Raw genomic sequence first — 27,997 nt, 5'->3', positions numbered from 1 at the left:
AATTGTCCAATACCTCTGAAAGCCACTTAGTTGCAATGGCCAGTCTATTTGTAGAGTAACAACAGTTATACATCGCAAATGTGCTTTTTCTGTGGTTTAAAAGTTTTTATTTTCCATTTTATCATTTTCATACACTCACATATGTACTGTGCATAGCCTGCGCCATACAACATTAAACAATAATCGCAGCAATTCCTCTTGTCAACAATACCCCAAAAAATACAAACCCAATATACCTCTTCCACTCTCCATACACCTCTTTCTTCCACCCCCTCCAACTTTCTATCTTCCCTCCATCATCATCCTCTACCCTACTTCCCCTCCCCCTCTACCACTCCTCTCTCCCGATCCACTCCCTTCCTTCCTTCTCACCCTCCCTCCTATCCTCTCTCCCGTCCCTCTTTACCCGTCTTTCTTCTATCCCACTCCCCTTGGTGTATTTCCACTATATGTCAATGTACTTAACTTATCCTATTTTTACAGAGAAATTATAGAAAAACAGTATACATGTGAAGTCATTTTACATTGAAATCTAACCTAGTATATATCCCTCCCTCCTCCCACCCATATTTGTTTTGTATATGGTCAATCCATTTTTTCTCGGCAAATGTGCTTTTTCAAGAGGCAGCTGGACTTTCTGATTTTTCTTCAGAGCTGAAGAAGCTTCTTGGATGAGAAGTGAAACATCTTCAAAGAAAATCCAGAAAGTCCAGTTGCCTCTTGAAAAAGCATCTTTGGGGCAGCCATGACCTGGATGACTGAGAAGCTCCATAGACATATTATTTCTATTAAACACGTTCTATTACTAGGCTAGTAAAGTAGACATCAAGCATTTAATTATAAAAATCTGTTTGCATGGAGAAAATAAAAAAGTGAATTCAACTTTTATGTGTATACATATAGATTTGAGTGAACAAGGCAATAGAATTCTAGAGCTTCTGACAAAAGGACTTGGGGTGAAGTGAAAATGAATAAGCAACAAATAGTTAATCTTTTTTTTAAAAAAAAATCAGCAGCATACAAATGATAAATCAAAACAAATCCTTGCGCAAATTGCTATTGGAACGCAGTCAGCAAAACAGACTCTGTGTGAGTGGCCTATGGCCACCTTTTCAAATCAAAGGGAACATTTGGCGTCATGCAGAAATCTTATATCAAGTATGACAGGCTGCCTTGAAAGTCTGCAAAAAGTACGAAAAGAGGATTTGGGAACTGAACTTGATGAATCAGCTTGGAACTCTTTCGAGCATGAAAGTCCCTTCTAATCTGTTTCGATGATTCATCAAGAATGAGCCATAAAAAAACAATTCACAGATTATATTACTCCCATTCAAATTACATTACAACCAGGCCCTTGATGTAATGGACTAATGGGGTGGGGGTGTGAGGAGAGATGTCCATTGGAACCAAATGTCCATTAAATGTTAATTTGGGCCCCCCAAAAAGGACATGGGTATATTTAAAAAAAAGAAGAAGAAAGGGGGGTGGATTTGAGTTGCAGCTGGAGAGCAAGAGGCAGCATGGCTGATCACACATGTGGCAGGGGAGCAGGCCAAAAATGAACTGTAGCCAAGAGGCCATATGTTGAGTGAGGATCAGTACCTAGAAACACCAGAGCTGGGACGATTACACAATTGAGCTGTTCCATGGATTGGAGGAGCTATCAATGCCAACGAAGAGAGGGTAGAATAAGCAGCATATTGGGCACCAGCAGCAGCTTTCTGATTTCAACACATTTTGAGAAATTCATCCAATGGTTACTTAAACCAAAGTCTGTCAAATTGCTGGTAATAGGTTTAGCTATATATCTTGTTCAGTGGTGGGATTCAGCCAGTTTGCGCCTATTCGGGAGAATCGGTTGGTAACTTTCTAAGTAGTTCAGAGAACCGGTTGTTGGAAGAAATCTCCTTTTGTTTTTTTCCCACTTTGCAGGGCTAATCCTGTAAGGAAGGCAGGAAGGAAACATTCTGGTGTTGTTTCTAGCCTCATCTTTGTTGCCCTGCTTACAGAAACTGCCTCTCCGGTTAACCCTTATTACATTGCAACAGCTAAGGCGAAGCACCCATCGACCTGAGTGACATTGAGTTGGCCACGCCCACCCAGTCACATGACCACCGAGCCCCACCTACCCAGATAGTCATTAGGGCAGAGAACCGGTTGTTAAATTATTTGAATCCCACCACCGATCTTGTTTTTAAAAAAAAGTGGGAAAACAATTAAACCATCTTTAAACCACAATTATTCCTATTGTAGGTTTCTCTTCCATAAGCCTCAGATAGTTAATCTTTAAAAAAAAAATCAGCAGCATACAAATGATAAATCAAAACAAATCCTTGTGCAAACTGGATTAAACATAAACAACTGCAATAACAAGGAATTAATTTGATTTCTTATCTTTACCTGTCATATTTATTCTTAGCAATAGCAATAGCAGTTAGACTTATATACCGCTTCATAGGGCTTTCAGCCCTCTCTAAGCGGTTTACAGAGTCAGCATATTGCCCCCAACAATCCGGGTCCTCATTTTACCCACCTCGGAAGGATGGAAGGCTGAGTCAACCTTGAGCCGGTGAGATTTGAACAGCCAAACTGCAGAACTGCAGTCAGCTGAAGTAGCCTGCAGTGCTGCATTTAATCACTGCGCCACCTCGGCTCTTAAACTGGGAATGCATTTTTCTTTGGATCAATGTATTTCAAAAAGTGGCAAATTGCATTCTCCGAGAAATTAGCATTAAAGAGTCTTGGTGCCTCTATCAATTACAGATTGTTTTATTAACAGATTGGCTGTTATTTTAATGTGATTATTTTAATGTGATTATTATCAAATTATTTTGTAATAGCTTGCTTTTTGTCTATCTGTCCCTTTTCTGGATCTCAAATGTTCTTTTCTTGGTATCCTTTATTATTGTTTATTATTTTATCACGGAAGGGTATCTGTTTCATTATAAACATAAAGAAAAAGATATAGGATACCTGAATGCTTGTCTGGTCTTTTATATATGTTTGCAAATAATGGGTTTCTTTTAAAAAAAAAAACTATATTCCCAGGAATCACAAAAAAAGGTTTTTTTTAATCCAATAAATTGGATTTTTTTAAAAATAGAGTAATGGGAGTAGGAGGCATGTAAAATTGATTGTAAAAAAGAGGAGATGTAGGTAGATGCATCTTTTTTTGCAATTTGTTTTTATTTTTAAACATAAAAAACAACATAAAAAAAATTCTCATCCATTACATACAGCATGTCGTTTGATTACAAGTGTTTTGCATCCATATTCTCAATTACATTTACAATCACAGATTTTTCATCTAATATAACTGGATACCTCACTTTCATTGTACAACGTATATTCAATTACAATTAATATTTTTTTTCAATAAACCTAATTCCCTTACCTTCTTGATTGTCTGTTTAATAACAATATACCTTTATATAATCACATATCCCGATATGAAAAAGATTTACCAACCATTTATATTTGTATATCACTGTTTTCAATTAGGTATAATCCCACCAATCAACTATCGAGTATGCTTATGTTCATTATTGTCCTTGTACATCATACATTCAAACAGAGATGTTATTCCTTCATTTTTCAACAAGGTATTCTAAATAGTCACTTCATATATATATATATATATATATATATATATATATATATATACATACATACATACATACATACATACATACATATATATATATATATATATATGCCCAAATATGGGAGGAAGGTCACACTTCCACTCTCTGTCTTCGGCTCGTCACAAGAGACCATCCAGACAGAAACCCAATATTTTTTACTGTTGCCTTTTTGTTTCATTTGTTATATTTATGCTGATAAATAAATAAAGGGAGACTAGTATAGATCTATTTCAAGCTATTTAGCTCTCATCAGCTAGCCATACCCTATGTTGGGAATCGAACCTGTGCTCTATTGCCTCTCAGGCAGATGTGTTAACCATTGAGCTACAAGGCTCGACTCCTTATGGAAGTGTGACCTTCCTCCCATATTTGGGCATACCAGGGGTTGTGACTTTAAATATATACCTCTCACCCTGGCTGGCTGATAAGGAGTCGAGCCTTGTAGCTCAATGGTTAACACATCTGCCTGAGAGGCAATAGAGCACAGGTTCGATTCCCAACATAGGGTATGGCTAGCTGATGAGAGCTAAATAGCTTGAAATAGATCTATACTAGTCTCCCTTTATTTATTTATCAGCATAAATATAACATATATATATATATATATATATATATATATATATATATATATATATATATATATATATATACACCAATTTTTAATTACTTCCTTATTAAAATTATTTAAGATGCATCTTTTCTTATTATTTTAGTAACATAATAATCCTGAATAGCAGAGACTTCTCTAGTCATCGCCCACCTTCAGGTTAAGGGGGGGGGGGGCTTTCTTCCCATACTAAATCTGAGGCTACTTCAATGCTGTTGGTCTAATTCCCACTAGCTTAGTAATCCTCTTCATTCTGTTGTGGTCTCAGTATCACACTGTGATAGGCTTTGATGCAGGAGAAGGCTGTGGGAGGGATGCGGCGGCGATCAATCAAATTGTTCTCCAAGTGCACAGACACAATGTTCGAGTCTTCTGACACCCTTGTGTCACAGACAGAGTTCAGGGGCACATGCCTACCAGGAAGAAAGAATAAGAATACATAAAAATATATAAAAAGGACTCGTTGAGAGTTTTACAGTACTTTCTGTAACTTATTGTTTTGACCTAGGCTTCCACAGCAGCACGAAGCTGAGTCCTCGTCTCGATAAAACCCTTTTATTTAATTTACAGTGAATTCCTCTCCAGCAAAATCCCGGTCCGCAGTCTTTCAAGGTAGTTCCACAATTATCACCACTGATTGTTCTGCTATAGAGACTAATTTGATTTTGAACTTAATATCGGCAGCGAGACTGTTGGTGGCGCAGTACTGGAAGAAGGAAGATTTGCCTACTATTCAAGAATGGACATTAAAAGTAACAAACTTGGCAGAGATGGCTGAAATATCAGCATATCTTAAAGATCACTCAAATGAGAGATATAAACTGGAGTGGAGAAGATGGATTGGCTATACTCAAAATAAATATGGGACTAAGAAATTCCAGATAGTTTATGACTGAAGAAACAAGGAATGATATAATCTGTTTAGAGTTAGCCTAGCAAAGATGAGTTAAAGCTCAAATGAAAGATGACACTAACTATCTTTAAGTTTATTTTAGAACATCTTTGTTAAAGATTTTTACCCTGTAGTAGTTCTGGGAAGTCGGGAGGGGGAAGGTTGGGGGGAGGGTAGGGGGGAGGGAGGTAAACATTTGTAAAAGTTTTTTTCTTCAAAAATTTTCAATTAAAAAAAATATATAGTTCCACAATTATCAACCTTTATCAGGCTTGGAGAGTGGCCAGGCCGATATCTTTCAGATGCCACAATACTTGGCAAGAATGCAGGAACGAACTAATTGTCTCCTGCAAAGACCCCTCCCCTTTCGCTCCTCTTTTATTCCCTATGAGAGGGGCCATTCGGCCTTACTCCCAAGTCAATCCTTGTTCCTTAGCTGTTCCCTTCGTCTGGCAACCCTGCGCATGCGCACACCGGGAACAGGCTCCAGCTATTCGTCTGCCTCGCTGATGTCTGACCCTGAAGGCAGCTGATAACTGTCAAGACAGCCCTGGCCCCATCTCTGCCTCTGATGCAGAGCACTCTTCAGCCTTCCCCAGACTCCAGGACTGACCATGTTCTTCCCCCACCTCCTCAGAGTCTGAATCTGAATGTTTGAATGTTTATTTCATTTGTATGCTGCCCTTTTCCCCCGAAGGGGGACTCAGGGCGGCTCACAACTCAAACCAGGGAAGGGGGATACAGACAAATTAACAACAACACAAAACAATACATAATTTAAAAACACGCAACAATCATACCATTCGAGATAGGGGCAACGGTTCTTTAGCCCCAGGCCTGTCGGAACAGCCAGGTTTTAAGGGCTTTGCAGAAGGCCTGGAGGGTGGTGAGGGTGCGAATCTCCACGGGGAGTTCGTTCCAGAGGGTCGGAGCAGCCACAGAGAAGGCCCTCCTCCGGGTAGTCGCCAGTCGACACTGGCCGGCGGGTGGAATTCGGAGGAGGCCTAGTCTGTGGGATCTAATCGGTCTATTGGAGGTAATTGAATCTGGTGGGCCACAACACTTATCTCTGTAGTCCTTTAATGTGGAGCAAGTTTAAAGCCTTTTTCAAAAATTGGAAGACTGGATAAGATAAGGCCTCTTAATCACAAGTTAATGATACTGGACTGGCTGACACATCCTGGCTCATCTTAGAACAAGATCCAGCTGCTGAGAATCTACTTCTCCATAAGATGCTACTTTTGAGTTTTTCTGCAAAAGGCTCCCTTTAACTCTTCCTGGATTAGGCCAAAGTAGGAATGTTCAAACTTTCCACTGTGACCACCCGGATACCAACAAGAGAGAGGCAAGCAAGATTATATTGCAGCAAAGAATTAGGAAGTCCAGCATAACAACTTCATCTCTTTTCCTTGGGACCTCTTGCTAAGTAAGAAAGAATGAGCACATTTCCTGCCTGCAAATTGAGTTTGCTGCAGCAATAAACTTTGGAAGGATTTAACAAGAGCTGTTTTGTTTATGCCTCGTAGGTATAATACAGGCTTGGAACTGCTTGAGCACCCACTTAAAGATTTTGAGGAGGCCGATGCTGCTCGAAAAGTACTTTGTATACAACTTGCTTACTGGATGCATTCGTAAATAAATCGATGTGAAGCAGAAGTGTCCAATCACCAGCATTCTTTCCTACAGAGAAGTGACCTTGGTTAAGAGTTAACCTGGGATTCCCCAGCATTTGGGAATAGGAGGCGGCATAAAACAGGGATGGCCAGCGGAGAGCTGTATAGCCCCCTTCATTTTTTCATTTTCATTTTTTCTCCATCTATTTCTTTTTGCATTCAGGGAAAGAGTTGGCTAAACATGCTTGCAAACACAGCCTTCCTTGCGCATGATAAGAAAGGATTCAATCTTTTGAAGGCGTCTAATATTGAGATGAATGCTGGCTGTTTTTTTTTGCTAAGGCACGGATGTCAAACTCGCCATGTCGTGTTGCCATCATGTGACATTTCACAATGCTTTCCCATTCATGGAGCTGAGGTGGGCGTGGCCTGCGCATGACTCATCCGGCCCACGGGCCACCTAGTTTGACAACCCTGGTCTAAGGCAATATTTCTTCCACTGTCTCTCTCAACTGCCTTTTTCCTAGACTCCAATAACATAGCAATAGCAATAGCAATAGCAGTTAGACTTATATACCGCTTCATAGGGCTTTCAGCCCTCTCTAAGCGGTTTACAGAGTCAGCATATTGCCCCCACAGTCTGGGTCCTCATTTCACCCACCTCGGAAGGATGGAAGGCTGAGTCAACCCTGAGCCGGTGAAATTTGAACAGCCGAACTGCAGATAACAGTCAGCTGAAGTAGCCTGCAGTGCTGCACTCTAACCACTGCGCCACCTCGGCTCGACATGATTTCCCCCACAAAAAAAAGGATCCTTGTATTACAGAAACATCTTGGCAGCTCCAGCCCCAAAACCAGATTCTTGACTTACAAACAATAACACCCTCCCCCCCCCAAAAAAAATATGCCCAAATTACCCCCTTGTTTAATAATCTTGTACTTAGCTCCAGTTCAATTAACCTCCAATTTAAGAACCACTGCTTTAGGGGTCTCGACCTCCCTCAGCCAAGGCTAATAATGAGTATTGGGCCATATGGTCCTGGACAGAGGTGGGTTCCTACCAGTTCACACTTATTCAGTAGAACCGGTTCGTCAAATCTACCGAACCGGTTAGAAGAGGTTCTACCAGTGGACCCGGAAAGCAGGCCACACCTACAGAAGAGGTTCCAAAAATTTTTGAAACCCACCACTGACACACACACACACTCACACAGAGAGAGAAAGAGAAAGAAAGGAAGAAATAAATAAAGAAAAAAGAAAAAAGAAAGAAAAAGTGAGAGAGAGATAAAAGAAAAAAAGGAAAAATTGTCAGAGAGACAAAAGAAAGGAGAGAGAGAGAGAGAGAGAGAGAGAGAGAGAGAGAGAAAGATAACACATGGCTGACAAGCCACTCCCACCAGGTCACACGGCCGGCAAGCCACTCCCACAAAAGAGGCCACACCCACAGAGTAGGTTCGAAAATTTTTTGAAACCCATCACTGGTCCTGGACCATGGAATCAAACCCAATTGCCTCTGCCCAAGAGCTCCTTCTACTGGAAGGGTAGAGGCATGCAAGACACAAGCTCTTCCTTCAGTACTCCGATTACCCTTCCTCAAAGGTGAACAAGAGCAGAACAGAATCCCTTTACCGGATGCGGTTGTGGCTCAGCCGTAGAACCTGCAAGCCCTTTAACTTGATGATGCCACGCGGGATGGCCTGGAACTGATTGTTGTCCAAGAGCAGCTCGGCAAGCGAACGGTGTAGCCCTAAGAAAGACACAGCATGGACGCCCTCATCCTGCAGCACGTTGTGGGAGAGATGCAGGAATTCCAGGCCAGGCTTCATATGGGCGAAAACGTAGCCGGGGATACGTTCGATGCGGTTGTGATGCAAAGCCAGCTGTTTCAAACATCGAGGCAGAAATGAGGGCACGTGTACTAAGCGGTTGTGAGACAAATCGAGTGCCTCCAGTTTCCTGGAAGTGAAACAAGCACAACGGTCCATCAGGATTGTAAACCACATTTCTCTGGAAATAAGAACCATACCCAGATATTTAGTCACGCTCTATGACCGAGAAGAAGAGCTTGAGATGGGTCTGTGCCAGGAGTGGGTTGCTGCTGGTTTTACCACCAGTTTGCAACCTTTAGTGACTGCAGGCACAGTCACTAAAATCCAACATGGCAGTGAAATCAGCGATGGCGAGGGAACCTGTTCGGGGGCATGACCCAACAAAAGCGCGCACGGCAAAAGTGTGCCGACAAAACCGCGTCGCTAAAACTGCGACGTCATCAACGCGCTGACAACAGCGCGCCGACAACAGCGCGTCGACAGAAGGGCATTTAAGTTAAGGTAAGGGTTAGGTTTAGGGTTAGGGTTAGGGTTAGGGTTAGGGTTAGGGTTAGGGTTAGGGTTACGTTTAGGGTTAGGGTTAGGGTTAGGGTTAGGGTTAGGGTTAGGGTTAGGGTTAGGGTTAGGGTTAGGGTTAGGGTTAGGGTTAGCATTAGGGTTAGCGTTAGGTTTAGGGTTAGGTTTAGGGTTAGGGTTAGGTTTACAGCGTGCTTCTGTCGTTGTTGTCGGCGCGATTCAGCGCTCATTCGTCGGCGCGGTTCAGAACTCGCGGTTTTGTCACCGCGGTTTAGTCAGGCGCACTTTTGTCGGTCGCCCTTTTGTCGGTGAACCGTTCGGGGGCGCGGCAGGCCTGGGTTGCTGGTGATCCTGCAACCCAGGCCTGAATTCCACTACCGGTTTGACCAAACCGGGCTGAACCGGCAGAAACCCACCTCTGATCTGCGCAACTAGAAGCAGGGCAGAACGGACACTGGCACTATTAGATGCAGAGAGCAAGATCTTTTTAAATCTGCCTTAGGGAGGGGGTTGCTTTTCTCTATCCTGTACATATGATTTTACATATATGAGGATTTTACTCATCCTCAAAGGGGCAAAATAAAAAGCAAAGAACAGAAACCAAACTCTGTCCCCTGCATCCTGGCCAGTTTTCTGGAGGCTATGGAAAACACCCAACATTTCCTGGGTGGGGTGGGGGTGAGGGGGGTCAGCCAGCTTCCCAAGTGGATTCGGAGCCACATCTGGCACGGCCATTAGAGTTTACGGAGATGCATTGCAAAAGCTCTTTTCCACAGTCATTGCGACATAGCGCCCTTTCGAGAGGTAGCCTGCTGCATCGCAATAATGGACTTTTGGCGACTTTAAAATGAACTATCCGTAGAATCCCAGCCAGTTCTCCACTCAGTCGAGACAAAGCAGAGTTATGCTGATTTAATGTCTACAAGCAGCGGTTAAAAAAAGGGGATGGGAGTGTTTATGTAAACTGCTAAGCTAAACCCTCTCACTTGCTTTTCCTGAATGCTGCTTATTGTCTCTTTGTAGCTGATCTGCAGCTGGGTTGCAATAGGCGGTATACAGCATTCTGTGTAAGGGAAATATTTATTTTATTTTTCTTACAAAAGTAAGCCTCCTTCCATTAGCACAGTCCCGTCCTGCACACTGGGCTGATGATGTGACATCATAATGCAGGCAATCAAATCTGGCCATGTGGTACTGCTTTACAAAATCAAGGCAGAGTGAAATAGCTTTAATTATGCTTTCTGACAGGAGGACCATGTGGCCAAATAAGCTAAGGGAGGCTGCTGGCACAAAAACTGTATCAGAGAACACACACACCCCAAGCGTTGCCAAAACACACACACACATCTTGGTGATGCGTGCTACAATATGAGTTGTAATTTGTTTTTGTAGAACAACGTGTTTTAATCATCTCACTTTTGGATTGTTGTGATGTTTTACATGGCATTGCCCTGAAGACCTTTCAGAAACAGCAGCTGGTTCAGAGTAGGGGACATGGGGTAGTTATGCCTCAGTAGGCATCAGAGTAACATCTCTGTCTAAGAACCGCACTGGCCCCTGGTAGGCTTCAGGGTGAAATTTAAGGTGCTGGTCATCACCTATATAGCCCTTCTGTTGTGGCCCAGCAGGAGCCGTTGGAGCTGCCACCAGACTCCGACAGCGAGGGGCCCTATGAGTCAGCTTTGAAGGATGTGGAGGACCCTGGACAGGGTTCCGACTCCGAGCAGGGCGCAGAGAGGCTGGTTGGCCACCAGGAGGCGCCTGAGCCTTGGACCAGTGGGGAGGAGACAAGGGAGAGTGATCCGGACGCCAGTAATGAGTTGTTCCTGCATGCCCGGCACCGAAGAGCTAATAGGCGTCAGGAACAGTTGTGCAGGTACAGGAGGTAATTGTACTCAGCTGGTGGTCATTAGGCTCCTCTCCAGACTATAAAAGGACTGCTTGTGCACACGCCCCTTTTGCAAAAGTCAATGCAGGAATGAATGTTGGAGAACATTATTGTGAGCTTGGCAGGCTGGATTGCTGCCACGCCTTATCTGTGCTGGATTGCTGCCCAAGCTTGTCTGTGCCGGTTTGCTGCCAAGGACCTGTCTGTCTGTTAATTAAATGCCGTAACTTATCTTTGGCTCGGAGTGTTTTGGTGTAGGACGAGGGGGGGTCAGAACACCTTCATGGCAGAAGGTCTGGTTTCTTCATAGCCCAGAACCTGTCTTCCACAGCTACTGGCCACCCTAGCAGATTCTGCATGCTCTGGGGCCCATCAACTAAGCAATGCCTCCTGATGGGATCCATAAAGCAGGCCTTCCCCATCATAGCCACCTACCCTCTGGAATGATATCCCTCCAGAGATTCATACGGCTCTCCCTGATCTTATTTAGTGGAGTCCTTAAGAGCCAGCTCTTTTCCCAGGCTTTGATCTCTCTGGGATGCCTAGTTTGTATGATGAGGGATGTGGTGTGTTTGCCAGACATCCTTTCGTATTCTATGGAATGTTTCATTTTAAATTTTGAATATGGTATGCCACCCAGAGTTAGGCAGCTTATATGTTGAATTAAATTTTAAATTAAAATTAAATTAAAACATATGATCCACAAAAAAAAACATTGCTGTCTAAGGTCAGACTTAATTGAGCAGAGCTATTAAGTCAAAGAAACCAGCACCATTTTACTCAGTGCAACAAGTGTGAAGGGCAATAACCCACCTACCTGCTAGCAAGGCTCGCATCTTTTATGTTTAGTTCAAACATAACATAATGTAACATGACGTAACGTAGCATAACGCGATGGAGTACTCTTGTTGTAATGTGTCATGTTGTGAAGCTATGTTATGCTATGTTTCCTGTTACATTATGTTATTAAATCTAGTGTAATTTTTCATTCTAATTGTCAATTCAGAAAATGCATGACTATTTTACGTGATCCTCTCTTGAAAGAAAGGTAGTGAATTTAAATTGGAGCCGAGGTGGCGCAGTGGTTAAATGCAGCACTGCAGGCTACTTCAGCTGACTGCAGTTCTGCAGTTTGGCTGTTCAAATCTCACCGGCTCAGGGTTGACTCAGCCTTCCATCCTTCCGAGGTGGGTGAAATGAGGACCCGGATTGTTGTTGGGGGCGATATGCTGACTCTGTAAACCGCTTAGAGAGGGCTGAAAGCCCTAGGAAGCGGTATATAAGTCTAACTGCTATTGCTATTGCTTGCAGGCTGTTCCCATTTCCACCACTGCTCCATCCTTCAAAAGTCATCCTGCCATCAATGTACAAACTTCTGTTGATCTCAAAGTGGAGATGTTTGTGCATTTCCTCCAGTTGACCCAGAAGAGGGTACCAAGACTATCACTTGGTCAAGATTCTGTCCTGAACTGTTCCTACCAGAGGTGGGTTTCAAATCCCGGCACCACCGGTTCGCTCGTGCGCACAATGCTCCTGCGCATGCACAGAAGCTTCCGAGCCATGACCCGACAAAAGGGCGAATGACAAAACCGCGCCCGACTAAACAGCGTCGCTAAAACCGTGACATCATCAATGCGGTGACAACAGCGCGGTGACAACAATGCGGAGACAGAAGGGCGCTTTACAACAGCGCGTCGACAGAAAGCCGATTTAACTTAAGGTAAGGTTTAGGTTTAGGGTTAGGTTTAGGGTTAGGGTTAGGGTTAGGGTTACGTTTAGGGTTAGGGTTAGCGTTACGTTTAGGGTTAGGGTTAGGTTTAGGGTTAGGTTTAGTTTTACAGTGCGCTTCTGTCGCCACGCTGTTGTCGGCGCGATTCAGCACTCATTCGTCGGAGCGCTTTAGAACACGCGGTTTTGTCACCGCGGTTTAGTCGGGCGCGGTTTTGTCGTTCGCCCTTTTGTCGGTGAACCCTTCCAGGCAGGTGGTCGAGCCTCCCCCCACTACCACTACCGGTTCAGCCAATCTGGGCCAAACCGGGAGCAACCCATCTCTGGTTCCTACTCTTGGAGTAATGAGCCTCCTCGCCCCCATTACCTTTGCACAGAAAAAAGGGGATTGCTGGCAAGCCCCATTTTCACAAATGTTTGTTCTGCTTCTGCAACATCCAAAGCTTTTACCCAAATGAGCTTTTGTCAAAATGACGACATCTGCGTCACAGAAGCTCAGCCACTCGTATACATGCGTAAAGTGTCACAAGTCGTAAAGTGCGTAAAGTGTCACCCTATCGGTCTCCGAGCACAATTCAAAGTGCTAGTTATCACCTTTAAAGCCCTACATGGCTTAGGACCCGGATATCTACGAGACCGTCTTCTGCCGCACACCTCCCTACGACCGATAAGATCGCACAGGGTGGGCCTTCTCCAGGTGCCATCAGCTGGACAATGTCGGCAGGCAGCCCCTCGGGGGAGGGCCTTCTCTGTAGCCGCCCCCGGCCCTATGGAATGAACTACCCCCAGAGATCCGGACCCTACCCACTCTCATGGCCTTCTGAAAAGCTATCAAAACCTGGCTATTCCGGCAGGCCTGGGGCTGTTGACCTCTCGACCGAGGTCCAGCCCCGATTAGACTGGGTGCATGATGTGTTTCTTTTAATCTGCTTTCTCTTGTTTGTTTTTTAACCCTTCTTTTAAAATTTTATCTTCTGTAAGTCGCCCGGAGTCCTTCGGGATTGGGCGGCCTATAAATTTAATAAATCCAATCCAATCCAAATCCAAAGTCCCCATATAGAAAAGGAGTGATGTAACACTGCTTTTGTCATCCCCTTCCTTAATCCCCCTCCTCAGACTAATGATGCAACATCTCTTTTATCCATGTTATACTGGAAGAAACTGAGTCATTCTTATGGGGGAAAGTTTCCTGGTGGATCTTGACAAAAAGTGTGTGCATTAGCTGTTCTTTTCCTGGCAGGACACCGAGGACTTTAATAGCTGTAGAACAGGCAGAAATTCACAGTAGTTACTTTTGCCTACTGGTGCATCAAAGAAAAAGAACAGACAGTCTTGAATTTCTGATTATCGTCACACTTGCAAGTGGGCATGACTGGCAATCTTAACCCAAAGGTTTCAGCTGTTTCCTAGGAAATGGAAATACAGTGTTACTCACAGGAGGTCAATCCAGGCACGTGAAGCAATACGATGCTCTTCCAGCTTATTGTTGCTCAAAACCAGCACAGTGAGATTCGGGGTTCTGTTGAGGACACCCTCAGTCACCTCCTCAATGTGATTGGAATCTAGATGCAGCTCCTGGAAGCAGATGGGATAATCCAGACACAACCAGAAGCATCTCAGCCAGCGTCTTCCCCCTGACTCTCCTGTTCTGACCCCCCCCTTCCTCGCTCGATCACAGACGACAGTCAGACAGACTTAAAAGGAAATAACTTTATCAGTCCTGACTCACGCTGGCTGCGAGCCCAAAATAAACATAAATAATGTCTCTGGCAAAAAGGTTACGCAGCAGAATGCAAAAACAAAGAGCTATTACAGCAACGCCAGGTTTACAGAAAGAAAGCAAATCACTTCTCCAAGTGTCTCTTTGAATCAGGGTTACAGAAAGCAAATCACATATCCAAGTGCCTCTCACAAACAAACCACAACCGATGAACGACGAACCACAAACGAATGAATGAACGTTGACTTCTGCAACCGGGGCATGGCACCATCAGTTCTTTTATCTCCAGAAGACGACACTAACGAGCCCCAGCTGCATTGTTATTCCTGCATCCCGACTCAACTCACAGCAAACTTCTGCTGAGTCACAACACTCTCCTATCCCGCTTCCCAATCTGCTCTGCCTCCTTAGCTGACATAGATATGTCATTGAGGTAGAGATCACCTCCACCACCTTGCCAGCTATCAAGCACAGAGGGAGACAGGTTAAATGAGGCTAGCATCAATCTATTTCTGAAGGGAGCTCAAAGTGATGTATAGATAGGAATGCAGGCGGTAACACAAAGTCCTCCCCTGTTCCGACCGAGGCTTCCTGATACAGTAAAAAGCAGACACTCAGTCCCCAAAATCCTCTTTTTATTTCAAGGGCTGTGAATTATGTTCATTCCCAGCCCGTAAGGAGTCCCAAATAGTTTGTAAAGAGTCCGACAGTAAGCTTTTGGGATAAGGCTGATAAGCACTCGCCTTTATCTTCCTTGAAATGCTGCCAAAGACTTAACTGGCAATTAGCTTGGCAAAGCCACATGGAGCAAAGAGTCAAAACGGAGCTTCAGAATGTAAACTGACCAGCATGAACGAAGTTGCTTCCTACAAAGGATCACATGCCTTTGCTCCTCCTTGATGTCCTATGGGAGCGGCCAATCACCTCCAAGCCTTAATCCCAAGTCATCCCTTCTGTCTTAACTGTTCTTGCCTTCTGGCAGTTCTGCACATGCGCACACTGGGAACAGGCTCCCCTGTTCCTCTCCTTGCTGATGTCCAGCTCTGGAGGCTCTGGAAGCAGCACATAACTCCCAGATGGCCCTGGCCCCTTCTCTGCTTCCGATGCAGAGTCCTCATCCATGCCTTCCCCACACTCCAGGACTGGCCCATGCTTCTCCCGAACCTCCTCACTGTCCAACTCTTCTGCCAGCTCTGCAAACCACCAGTGGACCACAACATGAGCCAAGAGCCGAGGCGGCGCAGTGGTTAGGGTGCAGTACTGCAAGCCACTTCAGCTGACTGTTATCTGCAGTTCAGCGGTTCTAATCTCACCGGCTCAAGGTTGACTCAGCCTTCCATCCTTCCGAGGTGGGTAAAATGAGGACCCGGATTGTTGTTGGGGGCAATATGCTGACTCTGTAAACCGCTTAGAGAGGGCTGAAAGCCCTATGAAGTGGTATATAAGTCTAACTGCTATTGCTATTGCTATCTCCCTGATTTATCCTCTTATTGCTCTCTTTCTTTAAATCCGATTTGGGTAAGTTTTTTTAATCAAACAGAGGAGTATGAAGATGTGCCCTGGCAGCTTACAGGTGAGAAGGACAGCCTTAATAATTACCAACAATTTCCTGAACAACCACCTCCAGCTTTTCAGAGCTGACACAATGAACCACTGAACCTCCAGATTCTGTTTCCAGCCTGGTCTAGGTGGCCAATATTTTCCAAACCAAGAGTTGGCAGTACATCAATTACAGCTGTTGGGCTACAACTCCTATCACCTCCAACCTGGACAATGGAGATTGCAGGTTTTGCACATCTGGAAGCATACCAGCTTGGGAAAGTCTGCGTCAGGAGTTACATTCTGATCTAAATGAAAGGTGTTCTGCTCACCTGCAAAGATGCAGGCAAACCTGATGGGACAGTCCGAAAATGATTCCGGTCTAGTCTCAGATAGATAAGCCTGCCCAGGGCCCTGAAAGCAGCAGGGGGGACATTGCCATCATGCAGCTGGTTTCCTTCTAGCTCCAAGGTGAGCATCTTGAAGAGGCCTGTGGAAGAAAGGGACAGAGACAATGAATGCCTCTCGGGACTAGGTAGAACCAGTTTTTTGAAAATACACAGATCAAGGTGGAAAACAAGCTGTAATATGGAGCCGTGGTGGCGCAGTGGTTAGAGTGCAGTACTGCAGGCTACTTCTGCTGATCACCGGCTGCCAGCAGTTTGGCAGTTCAAATCTCACCAGGCTCAAGGCTGACTCAGCCTTCCATCCTTCCGAGGTGGATCAAATGAGGATCCAGATTGTTGGGGGCCATAGGCTGACTCTGTAAACTCCTTAGAGAGGACTGCAAAGCACTGTGAAGCGGTATATAAGTCTAAGTGCTAATGCTATTGCTATTTTACAAAATGCTGCTCAGTGCTAGAATGGCAGTGATAAATAGAATACAGTATAAAACACATTGCTGATTCCCAACCACCACATTAAGCCAAATCAAATTCCATGCTCCCACAGCAGTTGTGGGTGGGATTCAAATAATTTAACAACCGGTTCTCTGCCCTAATGACCATCTGGGTAGATGGGGCTCGGTGGTCATGTGACTGGGTGGGCGTGGCCAACTCAAGCTCACTCAGGTCGATGGACGCTTCGCCTTAGAATGTAATCAGGGTTAACCGGAGAGGCAGTTTCTGTAAGCAGGGCAATAAAGATTAGGCTAGAAACAACACCAGAATGTTTCCTTCCTGCCTTCCTTACAGGATTAGCCCTGTAAAGTGGGGGAAAAACAAAAGGAGATTTCTTCCAACAACCGGTTCTCTGAACTGCTTAGAAAGTTACCAACCGTTTCGCCCGAATAGGTGCGAACTGGCTGAATCCCACCACTGTCCCACAGCCTCCTGAAATCAGCAACTTAAAAGGCTAACACAAAAGGTAAGGTTGTAATTCAAGCATTGCATGGCTATACACCAATTATAAAAAGTTGGTCCAGCTAAATGGTAAAATTTACATATCATTACTAGGCAGCTAGGCAGTCGGGCCAGATTAGTGTAAAAAAACAGCAAGAAAAGTTTTGAGCTGTAGGTTAAATTGGGAAATGCAAAAAGCACTTTCTAATTTAACCTACAGCCTGTTGGAATCAGGCTGTGGCCAATCACTTCAGTATTGCTGCCAAGAAAACAGATGTGCTCATGAAGCCTCAAAGAGATGCTCTCAACCCAGGTCATGGCTGTCTCAAGGGTGCTTTTTTCAAAAGGCAGCTAGAATGGGTTTTTTTCCCCCTTGAAGAAGACATTTCGCTTCTCATCCAAGAAGCTTCATCAGTTCCAACTGATGAAGGTCTTTGGATGAGAAGTGAAAATCTTGTTCCTCAAGGAAAAAAAACATAGTCCTTTTGAAAAAGTACCCTTGAGACAGTCAATTTGAAGTAGGTTTTATAACAGAATTAGTTAAAGATTGTATGATAAAATGGGCTCAAAATATTGAGGAACCAATAATGTTGGATACATGGGAAAGAATCTGGGTAAGAAATGTGAAATTCACACAAGCTCAAAATCTGAGAGAAAATTTTTACAAGATGTTCTATAGATGGCATTTAGATCCTAAAAAGCTGGCTTCTATGTATCCGAATGTACAGCCTAAATGTTGGAGGTGTGGTTCTCTCGATGCTACATATTATCATATATGGTGGACCTGCCAAAAGGTTAAGGCATTCTGGATAAAAATATGGTGGGTTATGCAAAATATTTTTAAAAGAAGGATAAAGTTTATTCCTCAGTTATTTTTACTAGGTATATGTACTGACTTTACAGTGGTAGAGACTAACTTGATTCTGCACCTAATAACTGCAGCAAGACTGTTGGTGGCGCAATACTGGAAGAAGGAAGACTTGCCTACAATCCAAGAATGGACATTGAAAGTCACAAACTTAGCCGAGATGGCTAAAATATCAGCATATCTTAAAGATCACTCAAATGAGAGATATAAACGAGACTGGAAAAAATGGATTGACTATATACAAAATAAATACGGGACCAAGAAATTCCAGTTAGCCTATGCTTAAGATCAGAAATTATTTAAACTGTTAAAAGTTAGTTCAGTAAGAAGAAGCTAAGGTCAATGTAGAATGTCATTAATTTCTTTATTTCTTTTTTCTCAAAAGATTTTAGACTGTGTTAGTTAAAAATCCATACCGTGTACGGGTTCTGGGAAGTCGGGGGGGGGGAGGAGGAGGGGGGTTGGGGGTGGAGGGAGGGGCATACAAAAAAAATTGTACTTCAACGTTTTAATGATTGACGAATGATGAAATATTTGTGTTTTTTAAAAGAAATAAAACCTTATCTAAAAGAAAAAAAAAGAATTGGTATCTTTCCCCCTTATTTTAGAAGAAAGGACTTAGAGAGAAGATGATAGGCCTGTAAATGTCTTAGAAGACTTCAAATTGAAGAAAGTCAAATCTTATTCTCCATCTTTCCAGACATGGGATAATAGATTAAAGCTATATAGAGGCAGATTTTGAAAGGGAAACAATAGCAATTCAGCACTGGGACAAAATGTTCAGACATAATAAATTCTCCTTCATCTGATGTGTTTAAGTGGAAGCTAGAAGCCATTTATTAGTGATACTTTAATTTTAAGTTTCTGCACTGGATTCCAAGGGTTGGACTTGATGGCCTATAGCTCTTCATGGCCCCTGCTTTTGCGTACATCATTTTCTATGTAACCTACAAAAAATTGGCAAAGAGAGGGGAAAAACTACTCAACTGTTACTTAACCCACAACTGGAAAATCTTTTAGAAGAAGGTTAAAAAGGAAAAGCTAACATTCCTGGTCTTGGTAATTCCAATTTTGTAACAAAGGACCTGGCAATTTTAAGCAAGAAACGGAAGAAAAAAAATCTAAGTCCTACAAACGGCAATCTTGTTGTGTACATAAGCCCCATTCCCAGAAGGAAATATGAAATAGGAACTATTCGACCATATTTTATCCTCAGAGAGAAGATAGAAACAAGGGGCCTCTGTTAAGTGCAAACATAACAGAATTTGCTTACAGTAGGTCTAGTGTATGTGTCAGCTTCCTGTTTACATACTATTTATCAACTGGTAACAAGCTGCTCAGAAACCAAGCTGCACATCCAACATGGGAGGTCATAGAAGAAGAAGAAGAAAGCAAATGATGTCTTAATTCTGGATTGACTGGAAACCCCTGCTTAACACTGCTTGGGTGAAAGGGTACATTGTAATAAAAAGACAGACAACATGACTTTGTGATTAAAGCATTGGACTAAGGCCACAAGGACCAAACTTCAAGTCACTGTCTCTGAGCCTATCATACTGTACCATACTGTAGATGTGGAACATAATGGCTCACCGACAAAAGGGCGACCGACAAAAGGGCGCCTGACTAAACCGCGGTGACAAAACTGTGAGTTCTAAATCGCGCCGACGAATGAGCGCTGAAGCACGACGACAACAGAACGCCGACAGAAGCGCGCTGTAAACGTAAACCTAAACCTAACCCTAAACCTAACCCTAAACCTAACCCTAACCTAACCCTAACCCTAACCCAAACCTAACCCTTAACCTAACCCTAACCCTAACCCTAACCCTAACCCTAACCCTAAACCGAACCCTAACCCTAACCCTAACCCGAACCCGAACCCGAACCCGAACCCTAAACCTAAACCGAACCCTAACCCTAACCCAAACCTAACCCTTAACCTAACCCTAACCCTAACCCTAAACCTAACCCTAAACCTAAACCGAACCCTAAACCTAACCTAACCCTAACCCTAACCCTAACCCTAACCCTAAACCTAAACCTAACCCGAACCCTAACCCTAACCCTAAACCGAACCCTAAACCTAAACCGAACCCTAACCCTAACCCTAAACCTAAACCTAAACCTAAACCTAACCCTTAACCTAACCCTAACCCTAACCCTAACCTTAACCCTAACCCTAACCCTAAACCTAACCCTTACCTTAACTTAAATCGTGCTTCCGTCGGCGCGCTGTTGTCAGCGCGCTGTTGTCAGCACGTTGATGACGTCGCGGTTTTAGCGCTGTGGTTTTGTCGGCGCGGTTTTTTTCGTGCGCACATTTGTCGGGTCACGGAACATAATAACAAAGAAATGTCATAAATAAATATGTCTACCAGATAAGTCCTTATTCTGGCTTTCAACTTTCAATTGAGGAAATACCTTTTTGTGTGCCTGCCCAAGTCAACGGCATTCTACTCATTTTACTCAAGAGTTTTATTTGACTGTTCAGCGGTTTCAGATATTTAGACACATGGATGCTGTTAGCAAAATGAGTTCATGTATATTAATGGCAAGCCCTGTTATATAATTGTTCTACTGTCTACATCTTGGTAGCACATGTCTTGCGTAATGTGTAAAACTGCAGAACAGTTATTTTTTTTCCTTAACGTCCTACCCTCCAGATGCATTGAACTACATAACCTATCATCAAACAGCAGCATCTACAAAAAAATTATGGTGACCATTATGTACTTGCTCCCAATGCCTGATGCAATTTATAGCAGCAGTGTAGTGATACTGTCATACCCACGTTGTCATTTGTCCCCTATCACATCTTTAATGTAACTAGGACTTCTGGTCATTGTAGTTCAAATACATCTAGAAAATAGATAGATGGATGCAAGGATGGGTCACTGCTTCTGTATTTCTTTATACTTCAAAAACTCAAAATCAACAACAACTAGAGTTTGAAGCTAAATGCTGTCTGGATCCCCACATGAAGCTAATTCATAATCTGATTTCCTTAACGTGGCTTACCTAATATGTAAACCTAGCCTCTACTTACGGTTTGTAAATGATGATTTAGGAATTAATGTCTTGTGTTAATTCAATCAATCATGGATTTGTCAAACATGGTTAAAAAGCATGGGTTAATACATAACTGGTACATGTTCCATGTGTCCCAGCACTCCTTTTTATAACCTGGGGGTGAAGGAACTGAGCAATTTTAAGGGGCATACTTTTAGCAAAATATATGAAACACCATTGTAACCAGAGGTGGGTTCCTACCGGTTTGGTAGAACCGGTTCGTCAAATCTACCGAACCAGTTAGAAGAGGTTCCACCAGTGGACCTGGAAAGCAGGCCACACCTACAGAAGAGGTTCCAAAATTTTTTGAAACCCACCACTGACACACACATACACACAGACTCACACAGAGAGAGAAAGAGAAAGAAAGGAAGAAAGAAAGAAATAAAAAAAGAAAAAAGAAAGAAAAAGTGAGAGAGAGATGAAAGAAAAAAAGGAAAAAGGGACAGGCAAAAGGAAGGAGAGAGAGAGAGAGGGAGAGAGAGAGAAAACACATGGCTGGCAAGCCACTCCCTCCAAGTCACATGGCTGGCAAGCCACTCCCACAAAGGAGGCCACACCCACAGAGTAGGTTCGAAATTTTTTTGAAACCCACCACTGATTGTAACCCCTATTGTTTTTTTAGTGCAGTGCATTATTTTGGAGAACAGCAATAGCAATAGCAGTAGACTTATATACCGCTTCATAGGCCTTTCAGGCCTCTCTAAGCGGTTTACAGAGCGTCAGCATATTGCCCCCAACAATCTGGGTCCTCAGGAAACATTATTATGCCTAGGACATGGCAGTATTACACAAATCTCTCAGATAAGTGGATTAGTACACTAACTTCTCTGGCTAACAAAAGTTCTAGCATTTTGAAATGAAGGCTCCCGATTACGCGCAGAGTTTGTCCATGTCCCAAGACTTTTTTGCTCTTTTTGCTATCCTAGGAAAAGGCAGTTTGTGAGAGGTCTCCTACCTCTGAAGCTCTGTCTCTGAAGTCCTGCTAAATTATTGTCATTCAGTTTAAGTTCGTGTAATGAACTTGGCAAGGCTGGGATTGAAGTGAGCTGGTTCCCATCCAGATTCAGACGCTTCAGCTTGGTGAGATTCTGCGTGGGAAGATAGTGGCAGAGAAGTAAGTAATAAACATTCCAATATTGCTGTACTGCAAACAGACAAGATAAGCAGTGGACTCGCTCTGAATGTAAACAGGGAGCAGAGAACTGGGCCATGGGATCGGATTACTTGTGGTCCATCTTTCCTGTTGTACAGTGGTGGGATTCAAATAATTTAACAACCGGTTTTCTGCCCTAATGACCAGCTCGGTAGGCGGGGCTTGGTGGCCATGTGACTGGGTGGGTGTGGCCAACTCAACGTCACTCACGTCGATGGGCGCTTCGTCCTAGCTGTTAGAATGTAATAAGGGTTAACCGGAGAGGCAGTTTCTGTAAGCAAGGCAATAAAAATTCGTCTAGAAACAACACCAGAATGTTTCCTTCCTGCCTTCCTTACAGGATTAGCCCTGTAAAGTGGGGAAAAAACAAAAGGAGATTTCTTCCAACAACCGGTTCTCCGAACTGCTTAGAAAGTTAACAACCGGTTCTCCCGAATAGGTGCGAACTGGCTGAATCCCACCACTGCTGTTGTATCTACCTCTTGTGAGATCCAGCAGGAAAGGCATGTTCCAGATCCAGACTGTTAGGGAGTGTCACTTGGTGCATCCCCAGACAAGAGCCTTTTTTATTGTGATGCCTGCCCTCTGGAACATCATTGCCCCAGAGATTAGCAGTGCTCCGACCCTGCTGTCCTTTTGTAATGTCACACCCTACAAAAACCTGGTTTTGTTGCCGAATCCAGGGCCCAAGATGTGTGCCTGAGTTCCACCTCTTGGTTAAGTTGACTGCATTCTTGGTTTTATGTCAGCTCCTATAATTGCTATTTATTGTTTTTCCATGTTTGTCTTGTTTTGATTTTCTGTTAGCCAGGCAGAGTCATATGTTTGAAATGGGTAGCTATATAAATTAAACACATAACTAAATCTCTGGCCTAAATGCTGCATTGCCTGCAAACTTCAGCCTCATTTCATGCAGAGCTAATTTCACACAGGTTGAAGAGATACCGTAGCAAGGGAGACGGAGAGATATGAGATGGCAGGGAGTGAGAGAGAAATGGGACAGCAGAGAGTAAGACAAATCTGTCAAAATTACCAAATTTTCTTTATCTATAACTGTTACCTACCTATTAACTATAGTTTCTGCTTTACTTTGCCCATTGCATTTCTTCATATGGGTTTTCTACGCTTGATACAAGAATCCTTAAATCCACTCCTCCCTGGCATTTCCCCCTTTCCATTTCAGATAGCCGTTCCTTTCCAATTACCTTGAAGGCTTCTGGATGCAGGCGGGTCGATTTTAGCTTGTTTTTGCTGAGATCCAACCATTCCAGATTAGGTAATCCCAAGAAAACTCCAGATGGGATGTTGTTGATTTCATTCTCTGGGGGAGCAGGAGAGGGAAATGTGAAAGGTTACTGTCTTAATTAGGGAGAGTTTGAATTCTTGAACTACATGTTCAAGGCAGCATTTGATTCCAAAGGAGGGTGACTGTGTATGAGTTTCATGGGAGAGGGTTGGGTTTTTTTTAACCATCAAACTCACATGCAGCAACTCACAAGAACAACCTTCAGCTTTTTCCTGCGGCTGAGCAGAAGATGCTATTCACTCATCCTTGACCTCTACTGGCACTAAATGAGTTGCCCCCATAGCTGATCTCTTTTCTGCTCCGACCCTGATTAGGTTCATGCAGTGCATGACTTGGCAAAGTGATTGGTTGGTTCTTCCTGCTTTGCTGCCCTCCCTGTCACCAGCCAGCAGGAAAAACATCTGCCAATCACTGCACTGCACTGGGAACAGGTTGTGCCTGATACCAACTGTCTGATGCTTGGGCTGGCCCATTCCTTAAACTCCGTTCTCCATTCTCTCACCTCGCAAGTTCAATCAATTGTGACATCCCCACTCCTCCCACCCCCCAAAAATCATAATAAGAAAATTGAGTTCCTGCCAACATAGCAATAGCAGTTAGCAATAGCAGTTAGACTTATATACCGCTTCATAGGGCTTTCAGCCCTCTCTAAGCGGTTTACAGAGTCAGCATATCGCCCCCACAATCTGGGTCCTCATTTTACCCACCTCGGAAGGATGGAAGGCTGAGTCAACCCTGAGCCGGTGAGATTTGAACAGCCGAGCTGCTGAACTAGCAGTCAGCTGAAGTGGCCTGCAGTACTGCACTCTACCCACTGCGCCACCTCGGCGCCATCTCCCGAGGGGGAAATTCTTTTATTCAGGATTTATTTTCTTTTATTCAGGATTGTTTTCTTTGTTTTCTTTTTGTTTAGAATCATGTGTAGAATTTTATTGGTTGAAACTAACTTTTGGGGCAATCCAATGGAATTTCACTGTTAAGCTGTTTCAAGCCTATTCCATTACTCCATGATTCCCACCCCAATGGCATCCTATTGTTGGTAGTTTTCCCAACATTTCGTGTGATACACCACCCACTCTTTAAGCATTGAATGACAATGGAAGAGTCAGTGTACACATCAGAGAGAATTTTCCAATAATGTCTCTTTGATGCATTTTCCCTATTAATGGCCACCTGTCTTTGTTGTCAGAAGTGGTGAGAAGTCTAGCATTTAGATACTTGAAGCTACTTCTGGACGGTGTTAAAATTCAAGAGACAGTGCTATTTTAACCTTTAACCAGATGCTCAAGGAAACTCAATGGGGAAGCCGAGGGAAAGTTGAAAGTCACTCCCACTGTGCTTTTTTTTTTTTAACCTACATATGGTAAACATATGGTGTTTCTCTGTTTAGGTAAGGAAATATCTCTGAAACGATGACCTAATGGCTTTCTAAAACACAGTAGCTAGGTACCAGGGGTGGGTTCCTGCCAGTTCCAACCTCTTCTATAGAAGAGGTTCCACAAATCTACTGTGCCGTTTAGAACCGGTTCCAGCTCCTTCCCCCCCTGCCCGTCCGCACATCATCAAGATGAAGAGCGAGAGGAGGAATTCTGGGAGTTGAAGTCCACAAGTCTTAAAGCTGTCAAGTTTGAACACCCCTGGGGTTTTTTTTCTAAAGGGTTAGGGGTGCAAAAGGGTCTTGTAACTTGACAGCTTTAAGACTTGCACACTTCAATGCCAGAGTTCCTGAGCCAACATGACTGGAGGAGGAATTCTGGGAGTTGAAGTCCACAAGTCTTAAAGCTGTCAAGTTTGAACACCCCATGGGTTTTTTTTTTTTCTAAAGGGTTAGGGATACAAGGGTCTTGTAACTTGACAGTTTTAAGTCTTGCGTCCTTCAAATGCCAGAGTTTCTGAGCCAACATTTTGGTTGCTAAGCAAGAGCGTTGTTAAGTCAGTTTCACCACATTTTACAAGTTGGCCATGCCCACCCAGTCACATGGCTGGCAAGTCACTCCCACTTGGTCACATGGCCAGCAAGCCACTCCCACCCAGTCACATGGCTGGCAAGCCACTCCCACACGGTCACATGGCTGGCAAGCCACTCCCACACGGTCACATGGCTGGCGAGCCACTCCCACAAAGCCGGCCACACTTACAGAAGAGGTTCTAAAAAAATGTGAAACCCACCACTGCTAGGTACCCACAATATGCTGAACCCACTTTGCATCAATGTCTACGGAGCTTCTCAGTCATCCAGGTCCTGGTTGGCCCAAAGGTGCTTTTTCAAGAAACAACTGGACCTTCTGTTTTTTCTTCGAAGACGTTTCGCTTCTCATCCAAGAAGCTTCTTCAGCTCTGGCTGGATGGTGGGGAAATGGGGAAAAAGCACCTTTGGGACACTTTGCATAAACGTTTATAACTTAGCACAACCAGGCTTAAATATGTGACTCCATCCAGCAGGAACACTTAGAACAAGATTCAACGTTTGAAATTGGGTACATGCACGATTCAGTGATTCACCTGCCAGGTAGAGGGTTTTCAGAACAGGATCGGTCAGTTTGGGCACACGTTCCAAGTGAGCGTTCCCACAGGCGATGGCGTGTTCAGACAGCAAGCAAGTGGGAGGTAAGGATGGCATGATGGGCTTCTTCCTTCCTTTTGGCTTTGCCGGCTGCTTTCTTGGTGAGTCTATCCTTCCTTGGGAGATATTTGCATGAGGTCTTTGTCCTCTCCTATGTTTTGACTGAGTGATATTCCCCAGCTGAGCCTGGACAGTATTCTTGCTTTGCAGAACATGTCGAGTTCTGCTCAGGGCCCGTGTGACATCTCTATGGGGAGTCCCTGGCTCCTGGCTGAGTAATGACCTGTTTGAGTTCCTGTGGCAAGGGCTCTGGGGATTGTCTTCTGCTGCCCAGCTGGCATTCCTTGGCTTGCTGGTGAGTCTTTTTCCTGGGGATGCTCCACTCGCCACCTTAAGAGATGATGTGAGTTCTTCCTGCAGAAGGGACTGACTAGCATTTCGTAAGGAAGTTGTGGAATCCTTCCTGTCTTCAGCCTGGCTACACAGAGTAGTAACCGGTCCTTTTGCCAGCTCTACCTGAATGCCAGTTCTCTTTTTGCCCATCTTCTGGAAGGCTCCCTGCTTTTCTCCAGGAAGCCTCACGGTGACATTTGCAGAGGGCATTCCCTGAAACTTCCCCTTTGGGGGTGGGCTGGCATGTTTGTGGAGAAGCCTAACCTCTTTCTCTCTTGGAACATGAGTGCTGTTCCTAGCGCGAGGGCCACGTTCCTTCCAGGTCACTGTGAGGTTGTCATTTTTCTTGAAAGTGCCGTGGGCATTTTCTGTGGGTGACCTATTGGTCTTCCTTGGTGTGGAGCGGTTCTGCTTTCGCAACAATATCCAACTGGCATTTCTTTCTTTTGTCTGAATGACACATCTATCGACAGAAAAAGAGGACGTCCGGTTTTCACTTCTATGCCGAGGGTTTAGAGCTTGCCCCGTTTCCATCTGAGGCACAGTCTTATATTTGCAGGCATCTCCTTCTCTTGCCTTCTTCTTGTGAGTGGCGATGTCCCTCTGCACTGATGCTGTTGTGGTGTGATTCAAAACCAAACCTGCAGAAAAGGAAACACACGTTGAAAGGCAGAGCCAGATCGCAATATTTTGGAACCCCTTCCCGGCTGACACAGAGCCTAGCACAGAGGTGGGTTCCTACCAGTTCGCACCTATTCAATAGAACCGGTTCGTCAAATCTACCGAACCGGTTAGAAGAGGTTCCACCAGTAGACCCAGAAAGCAGGCCACACCTACAGAAGAGGTTCCAAACTTTTTTGAAACCCACCACTGGTCCTTGGATAGGATTATTCTACACTATCATGCTCCTATTTATAAAACTCAGTGCCTCTGTGAAAGGTAAGGATGACTACTGCGTTTGTGGTGCAATCAGAACATTGCGTGTGTTGAAGTGGTTTTAACGCAAACCAAAGATGCCTTTTAAAAAACAAGTTTGCATCATATTCTTATGCATGCCAGTGCTGTGTGTGAGATAATTTAAGGTGGTCCTGACAAGTGTCGTCGGCATCTTCATATCCGGTCACATGGGCGGCAAGCCACTCCCATCTGGTCACATGGGCAGCAAGCCACTCCCACAAAGGAGGCCACACCCACAGAGTAGGTTCGAACAATTTTTGAAACCCACCACTGGCCTAGCACTTAATGAACGACCTCAGAGCTAATTAAATACTGTCATCCTTATTCAACCTGGACATAGAAATGTAATTAAACAGGCATTCTCCTC

General features: G+C 44.0%; 1 protein-coding gene across 1 annotated transcript in view; it reads right to left on the bottom strand.

The window, feature by feature from the left end:
• Positions 1-4,359: 4,359 nt before the first annotated feature.
• Positions 4,360-27,997, bottom strand: part of LOC116503959 (extracellular matrix protein 2-like) — a 31,786-nt gene continuing 8,148 nt past the window's right edge. The window contains exons 3-9 of the mRNA XM_032210712.1: positions 26,220-27,314; positions 23,617-23,732; positions 22,214-22,346; positions 16,308-16,465; positions 14,152-14,291; positions 8,385-8,711; positions 4,360-4,664 (exon numbers count right to left, since the gene is read on the bottom strand). Coding sequence (XP_032066603.1) covers positions 4,487-4,664; positions 8,385-8,711; positions 14,152-14,291; positions 16,308-16,465; positions 22,214-22,346; positions 23,617-23,732; positions 26,220-27,314 — 2,147 coding nt within the window. The 3' untranslated portion in view covers positions 4,360-4,486. The remainder of the gene's footprint in view (positions 4,665-8,384; positions 8,712-14,151; positions 14,292-16,307; positions 16,466-22,213; positions 22,347-23,616; positions 23,733-26,219; positions 27,315-27,997) is intronic.

Source organism: Thamnophis elegans, chromosome 2 (assembly GCF_009769535.1).
Source record: "Thamnophis elegans isolate rThaEle1 chromosome 2, rThaEle1.pri, whole genome shotgun sequence".
NCBI classification, from domain to species: domain Eukaryota; kingdom Metazoa; phylum Chordata; class Lepidosauria; order Squamata; family Colubridae; genus Thamnophis; species Thamnophis elegans.
This window is presented reverse-complemented; position numbering and strand designations above follow the sequence as displayed.